Here is an 8,547-nt window from a genome sequence, read left to right as displayed (position 1 = left end):
GGAGCAGTAGAGAGGTTGACCTGGGTCTGCAGTGCTGGGTCTGCAAACAGGTCTGCAGACTCGCAGACGCCAGGTCTGCAGACTCGCAGACGCCTTCCCGCAGGCTGCAGCCGTTACTACTTGCAGTCAGTAGACCTACTGCGTCACTGCAGGGGGCGGGGCACGGGCGAGCTCCTCGTCCAATCAGCGAGTAGGAAGGCCTGGTCACGCCCCCTCCGGTTAATAGGATAAAACAGGTGTGCGTCACATCCACACACACACACACAGTGAAACAGGACAGTCCAGGAGGAGCAAACAACAGAACACACACTTTTATCACTCAACCTTCTGTCTCTGTGTGTGTGTGTGTGTGTGTGTGTTTTCTAAAGACAGTGGCACTCTGTGTGTGTGTGTCCTTTTTTTTTTTTTTTATTGTTTTATTATAAAGTGGACTTATTTATTTTTTTAGAAAGCATGAACGAGACGTTTTCAGACCCCCCGCTGAGTCTGACTCTGTCCGAGTTCAGCTTCGAGCGTCGCTTCGACGAGAGAGGAGCCTTGGAATGGATGCAGGCCAACTGGTGAGTGGAGATATGGGATTTATGGCTCTTTGAAGTGAGCCGGATCTCTGGGATCCGTTCCTTTCAAAGAGCCGTTCAAAAGACTGGCTCATTCTGGTGGTTACTTTGTAGATTTTGATTCTAATTACAAATAGTTCAACCCTATATACATTTATTTCTGACATACATAGATTACATTATACCTGCCATTTGAAAATAGCCGATCTACAAGCTCACAATGCGTGCATTGTGAGCTTGTAGATCTACTATTTTCAAAAGATTTTTCTACATTTTACTCATTGGAAAATCTGTGAAACAGGACATTCTGCATAATGAGTGAGTACGTTCTAATGTTGGTACTTTAAGTACATTTTGATACCAATACTTTTTTACTTTTACTCAAGTACATTAATATTCCAAACTTCTACTTGATTGCAGTATTGATATTTTTACTTTTTAAAAAGCAATTGAGTACTTTTCCCACCACTGTTCATTAGAAAGGAACTTCTCCCTACTGTGAACCGAATCCTATCGTTTATTTCAAAGAGCCGTTCAAAAGACTCGATTCGTTTACGAACGTCCCACCTCTACTGGCGAGACAAACTTCATTGAATTCTATTTATTGTAAACTCAGAGCTAGGGTAACAAATAAATGGCACATTGTGTGTCTTGTTACCCTCTCGGGGTTACAGACGATATCCCTGAAAAAATGTCTTCAAACCTGGTTTTAGCGTTTTCTCTAGCTCTGGTTCATGTTAGGACTAGGAGTTCTCCTGAACGTAACGCTATGCCACTAATGACCCGGTGCGCCCGTATGATATGCTGCGCACCTCGCTTGTTGTAAAACACAAACGTTTAAATAAATACAGTTTCACCAAAACAAAGACTGCTTTATGGAGATGAAAGCATACTTTCCTTAGTGGCAGCACTCTGAACCCTCCACCTCACGTCTAAAATACACATCTTTGGCCAGAAAAGAGAATATTTCACCGGAAGGTGAAAATCTGGGACAATGGACTTTTCTATTGACAAGATCTGTAGAGGGCGCTGTGGAGTAGCTAAACCGTCCGGTGACTTATTTTGCTTTCTGGCCAAGAAGTGTATTTTAGACGTGATGTGGGGGGCTCCGAGTGTTGCCACTGTGGAAAGTAGTCTTTCAACTCCCTAAAACCGTCTTTGTTTTGGTGAGTAGCGAAACTGTATGTTGTTATTTGTACAACAGACTAGAGGATGTGAACTTGTGCAGCCTTTCCTGCGGGAGCACTGGATCATTCCTGACATAGCGTTAAGGAGAACTCCTAACGGCATGGACCTGAGCCAGCATTTCTCCATTTACGGCCCGTACATTTACACAAACGTCCAGATTTCAAATCTCAAGCGCTTACCCCATGGCCACGGAAGCTACAATTCACTTGGGGCCCGCAGAAGTACCCATATCTTCCGTATTGTTCAACGAAAAGCATTTTAATGTGATCTGAGCATTTCCCATAGACTGGCAATGGCATTTCATCCATTATGCTTTCAGCTACGCCACCCCACCGGTCGGGACGTGTACTGCACTCTTGATAACATTATAACGATGAGGGAAATGGCCAGCGATGGGATTAAAATGCTTTTTATTGAACAGTACGGGTACTTGTACCCACCCGACGTGACTTGTAACACCCGAGGCCATGGTTTAAGCACTTGATATTTGACATGTGAACGTTTGTGTGGATGTACGGGCCGTAAATGTAGACGGTGCATAAACCAGGTTGAAGATCTTTCATGACGGTATAGTCGGTTAACCATAAATACAAAACGTTTACAAAGGCACACTCGAGTTACAAACTGATAAAAAGGGTCCATTTGGTTCCATTTGTAGTTTATTTCTTTATCTTTATTTTTTATTTTTTTACACAAGAGTTAAACAGACATTTGTGGGTCCATTTGGTTCCATTTGTACTCTAGAGTTGCATTAAAAGGGTCCATTTGGTTCCATTTGTTATGGACACAAGTAGAGTGGACACCCCGATGAATACAAAATGGTCTATTTGGTTAAAAAAAAAAGTTATCCATCAACTTCTTGTTTATGCCCAAAATGATTGGATATCCTATTCTACATGTTTTGTAGCAATTTGTTGTAGATATAGTCTACATTTCATGTTTTACATTTTGGGGGGAAAAAAATGCCAATTTTACATTGATGTGCTGACCCTTCCTGTAACCATCTCTGAGAGTGTAACAGATGGAACCAAATGGGCCCATGATTTGGTTCCTGGCTATTACAACGTTATCAGTCGTTCAGTCCTTGTTTAGTGTTTGTGAAAATGTAAGACTACACATTATATAAAAATAAGTAACGCCCGGTTTAAACGCTTTAGATCGTTTTATAACATCCTCAGCAGGTCATAATCGGTGCTTACCTAGCCCCAGATTAAATATAATAGCTCTAGCTAATATGAGGTGGTTTTCTGTACTGTAGGTCTACCTATATAATGCAAGTCAGTGTGTGAGTCATTGGAAAGGATGAGCTCATCCTTTTTAATCTATAGCATTTATTTTAGGCTCCGTAAATACTGTGCAGGTGCTGCTATTCTTAACCTGCTGTTGTCTATATAGAACTTGAGCCTTTACTTAAAGTACAGTATATGTACCCACTAGACCAGTGGTTCTCAACCACTGTGCCTGGGGACCTTTGGTGTGCCCCTGAGAAGAGTCAAGTGTGGCCCTTGAAACTGCTTGAAAGCCAGTATTGTATTTATCATTTTAAAAATGATTTAAACTACTGAAAACAGTTTTCACTACTATTGTGCGATATCCTTGTATGATGAAGCAGGGCTTTACTTTGCGAAGAAACGTACAAATTTGAAAGTTGGAGATACAAGGTTTCACGACAGTGACGATATTTGCACCCCTGTATTATGTTTGTGTGCCCATGGATTCTTGGGACATGAAAAGTGTGCCCATGCAGAAAAAAGGTTGAGAAACACTGCACCAGAATAGTACCTGTAGTATCAGTTTTTCCTTCCCGATAGTTACCGATTCTTATACCAGCAAGGGTCCATTTGGTTCCATTTGTAAACTCCCAAGAGTTATGGGGGTCCTTCAAATAGAACAAAAACATAGAGTTTGTGAAAATGGCAGATCAACAAGCTCACGATGTGTTGTGTATTTATTTTAATGTCCTCAGGAGTAAGTCGTTCCTTTTCTGCGGCCTCTATGTGATTCTGGTGTTCGGGGGACGGCGCTTCATGAAGGAGAGACCCAAATTAAACCTGCGGACCCCTCTGATCCTCTGGTCTCTCAGTCTCGCCATCTTCAGGTGAGTTTTCATACCAAGTTTTAACATGAAGACCCGAGACCAGATTCTGCAAATGCCTTCTAAATCAGTACCAGTCTTGCCAAGCAGTGGTTCTCAAACTCCAATATAATCATATTTTAACTGGGGACCCCCCCCAAATATTCATAATATTAACTGGGGACCACCCCACCCTGACAAGCACTATGAGTTGAGGCATTACATTTTGTATTGCACCGTTCTATTGTGAAAATAGCAGATCTTTCGGGCCAAGTCCTTAAATTGGCCCGACCAGCTAAAAAAACATCTTCTACGTCATCACTGCTTGTCACGGACAATGCAATGGCCCCCCCATGGGTAGAAAATATGAACTTTTTTCTCTCAAAGGAATATATTGTAATTTTTTTTAATGGTATATTTTGGTTAAAGAGGGTTATTATAACATATTAAGGCCTACATGGCTTACTAGTCAGGGATCACTTTAAAACAGTTTAAAGTTCCACCTGTGTGTGTGTGTGTGTGTGTGTGTGTGTGTGTGTGTGTGTGTGTGTGTGTGTGTGTGTGTGTGTGTGTGTGTGTGTGTGTGTGTGTGTGTGTGTGTGTGTGTGTGTGTGTGTGTGTGTGTGTGTGTGTGTGTGTGTGTGTGTGTGTGTGTGTGTGTGTGCGCGCAGGGGGGTTCAGTTTGTCAAGTCGCTGCTTGGTCAGGCACAGCAGGGAGCCTGGTGCTGAGCCAGCAGATAAAACACAGATAGTGTGGGTGGGCTGGTGGGTGGTTGTAGTTTCCCATGTAAAAAACAAAACACTGTCTGGGACAATGACTACAAACCGTTGTCCCAAGTAGCTGACAGTAGGCATGGGACGATATGAAAATATCATATCACGATTATTGTGACCAAAGAAATCACGATTTACGATATTATCGCGATAATCAATATCCATTATCCTGGGCGGAACATTTGCCAAAAAATAGCAGATCTACAAGCTCACAACGCGTCACGTTGTGACGCGTTGTGAGCTTGTAGATCGTCTATTTTTTGGCAAAGACATTTGATAGAGAGTGAAAAAAGACTGTATCAAGTATTATATATTCTAGGTACCTTTTACCAATTATAGAGGGTTTAAGTGGTACCGGATATGCAGCTCTGCAAATAAAAGGTGAATTGATCCCAGTGCATGACGGATAAATCTCCACAATGCGATTATCGTGAGTGTTTTTTTATCACGATAAACGATAATATCGCGTATCATCCCATCCCTAGCTGACAGTAAACCAGCGTTTCTCAGACATTTTCATGTCAAAGGCCCCCACATCGATATGCATTTAGCCGCAGATTTGGTGCGGGTCCTTGGGGCTGAAATGCGTTGAAAACCCCTGGTGTACACTAAGCTCAATTGAATAATAATAATAATAAAAAAAAGAAAATAGAATCTAGAATCTTTGGAATTGATCCTCATGTTAATTGGTACAGTTGTTATTGCAGGCATGCCTGTAATGACAGTAATAATACAACCTTGAGTTTCTCAGCATCATCACACAAACTAACATGCTCGAGAACAGCTCTCTTCACTGTCACACCCTTCATTGTTTCGCTTGGTTTCTGGTGTTAAGGTGCTACAGATATTCACCTATAATTATACCGTAACACGGTGCGATGAAGTTATACAGACGCCTATAATTTAACCTTAACATGGTCAATGAGAGGTTATATTCCTATAACGTAATCACGATTTTGACTGCAGGTGCGACTTAAAGGAGTAGTTCACCCCCAAAATGACTTTTTGTCTCTTGATTACTCACGCCATGGAGACTTGAGTTCAATCATAATTTTTTGTATTTGTAAGACAAAAGAATGTATTAAAATAAATTTACCCCCCATTGATTCCGGAAGGGGACCCAAATGACCCAAAGGCATTTGGGTCCCCTTCCGGAATCAATGGGGGTACATTTATTGTAATCAAATTATTGTCTTAGGAATGCAACAAAAAACTAAAAATATTATTGAACTCAAGTCTCCATGGCGTGAGTAATCAATAGACAAAAAGTCATTTTGTGGGTGAACTACTCCTTTAAGGTCAGATGACTAGAGTTGAACCCATGACTCATTGCAAGCTTGTAGATCTGCCATTTCTGCTTTATATACAGTATATTTTTGGGCATTCACCAAATATTCGAATATCAAAGTCACTATTTGACTTTGTTCACCGAAGTCGAATAGTTGCTTTTTTTTTTTTTTTTATTGTTTTCTCTTTAAAAAATATATAGTTTATAAAGCTTGGCTAGATAGGAAGTCATAAGAATGAGTTGCCCCTGGTGGATGAATTTGGTAATGCTCTATACCAGGGGTTCTCGAACCATTTTAGGCCGTGACCCCCAAAATAAACATATTTGAACTGGGGACCCCCACCCTGACAAGCACTTGGAATTGTAGGTATTACATTTAATGTGATAAATATTGTGAAAATGGCAGATCTACATGCTTTTTCACAATGTTCGCCTCTTGCTTACTTAATATCTGACAGTTTGGCCAGTCCTGTCGAATATTCGACTATTCGAATACTTTGAGGTCGAATAATTCGAATACTAAAAATCACTATTCGTGAATGCCCTAGTATATATCTCAAATAAAATGTATGAATGCATTTTCCAACATGGAAACCATGCAAAGAAATGGCCATTTGTATCTCAAATAATTAACGATGATGTGATAATTGTGGCAGGGCCTAAACTGATGTGACAGCAAAAGTGAATTGTGCATGTGTTTGTGTTTCTCCAGCATCATCGGGGCGGTGCGGACGGGTCGCTACATGACCCACATGCTGTCCACCAACGGCTTCCGGGCGTCCATCTGCAACCAGAGCTTCTACAACGGTCCGGTCAGCAAGTTCTGGGCCTACGCCTTCGTCCTGAGCAAAGCTCCTGAACTGGGTGAGTTACAGTGTTGTTGTTTTTTACAGCAAATTTTGATTTAGTTTTAGTCAGTCTTTTGAATAAAATGTCATTTAGTTAGTCATAATTTAGTCACCTGAAAAGTTTTAGTTTTAGTCTAATTTTAGTCTACTAAATCTACAGTTGATTTAGTCGACTAAAATGTATTTTGGCGGGCCTTGATGGCATCGTAATGACTGATTTTACACTTGGTTGCGTGCTGAAAATAGCTGATCTACAAGCTCGAGCTTGTAGGTCTGCTATTTTCAGCACGCAACCCCTGAGAGCAATCAAACATAAACATGACTCTCTATTTTGTTGACGAAATTGTCAATATATTTAGACTTAGTTTTAGTCATCACAGCTTAGTTTTTATTTAGTTTTCGTCAGTGAAAAAACGCAGTCGACAAACATTTTTCTTTAGTCGACAAAATCAACACTGGTGAGTTAGAAATCTTATCTGTAAAAGTCCAGAATTCCAAATTGACTTGAAAAGCATTGGCATCAAAATGTACCAAAAGTAAAAGTACTCATTTTACAGAATGTCCCTTTTCAAGTTTTCAAATGTATACAAATCTTAAGCAGATCTACAAGCTCACAATGCGTCGCAACACATTGCAAGCTTGTTGATCGGCTATTTTCAAATGGCCAAAGTGTATATACGTGTAGGGTTGAAGTGGTTAATGTATGTTTTGTAGTAATAGTCAAAATCTACAAAGTAACTAGTAACTAATGTTATCAAATAAACGTAGTGGGGGAGTACAATATTTGAATTCTACTCAATTGTACTTAAGCACAGTATTTAAAGGGCAAAAACACCCATTTTCAATATTGAAAATGACCACAGTGTGACAATGGTCAAATGTCATCTTCATTGATGGTGGTCAGCCACACTCGCTGTCACAACTAGCCAATAAAAGATACCAGTTCTGTTATGATTTTGTTGTCTTGCGTCTTTTCCAATAGTGGGCTCGATGAGCAGGATCGATAATGTGCTCATTTTCAATAAAAATGTACGAGCTCCGTCCCTAGTTTTAACCCCCTCCTCTCCTCTCCCCAGGCGACACTGCATTCATCGTGCTCCGCAAGCAGCGGCTGATCTTCCTGCACTGGTACCACCACATCACCGTGCTCTGCTACTCCTGGTACTCCTACAAGGACCAGGTGGCGGGCGGCGGCTGGTTCATGACCATGAACTACTGCGTGCACGCGCTCATGTACAGCTACTACGCGCTGCGCGCCGCCGGCGTGCGCGTGCCACGGCCCCTGGCGGCGCTCATCACGGCGGCGCAGATCGCCCAGATGGCCATGGGCCTGACGGTGGCGGCGCTGGTGTGGCGCTGGATCGGCGACGAGAGCGGTGGCGACTGTCACTCGTACCCGGAGAACATCGCGTGGGCCGTGCTCATGTACCTCAGCTACCTGCTGCTGTTCTCGCGCTTCTTCTACAACGCCTACGTGCGCAGGGACGGCGCCCGCGTCGGCGCCGGGGCCGAACGCAAGGCCGTCAAGACGGAGTGACCCAAACACCCCCTCGTACCTCCTTGTCGCGTGCAGCAGACCTACATGCTCACCGAACCCTCATCTAAAGACTGTGTCCCAACAGGAAACTGTGAGCAGACCGTTTTTTAAAGCTACTATTTTTTTATTCTTTTTTTTTTAAGGTTTTCAGAGAGCAAGCGCCACACTTATGGGGTTCCGCAAAGACCATGACTTGTGCCTCCCCAGTATCTTGTATAAATGTATGTATGTATGTGGTGCTATCGGCTAAAACCAGAGTTATCATGAACACGGAGGCCCCG

The 8,547-nt window shown here is 42.2% G+C and overlaps 1 protein-coding gene across 1 annotated transcript; it reads left to right on the top strand.

The window, feature by feature from the left end:
* Positions 1–453: 453 nt before the first annotated feature.
* Positions 454–8,266, top strand: LOC308297503 (very long chain fatty acid elongase 6-like; the record flags this gene model as incomplete). Its single annotated transcript, XM_080740907.1, has 4 exons — positions 454–560; positions 3,712–3,843; positions 6,594–6,745; positions 7,806–8,266. 4 exons carry the CDS (start codon positions 454–456, stop codon positions 8,264–8,266), a joined length of 852 nt encoding a protein of 283 aa, XP_080597033.1.
* Between the last annotated feature and the right edge of the window lie 281 nt (positions 8,267–8,547).

Source organism: Nannobrachium achirus (assembly GCF_963921795.1).
Source record: "Nannobrachium achirus genome assembly, chromosome: 13".
NCBI classification, from domain to species: Eukaryota; Metazoa; Chordata; class Actinopteri; order Myctophiformes; family Myctophidae; genus Nannobrachium; species Nannobrachium achirus.
Note: the sequence above shows the minus strand (reverse complement) of the source record. Positions and strands in the feature narration are given on the sequence as shown.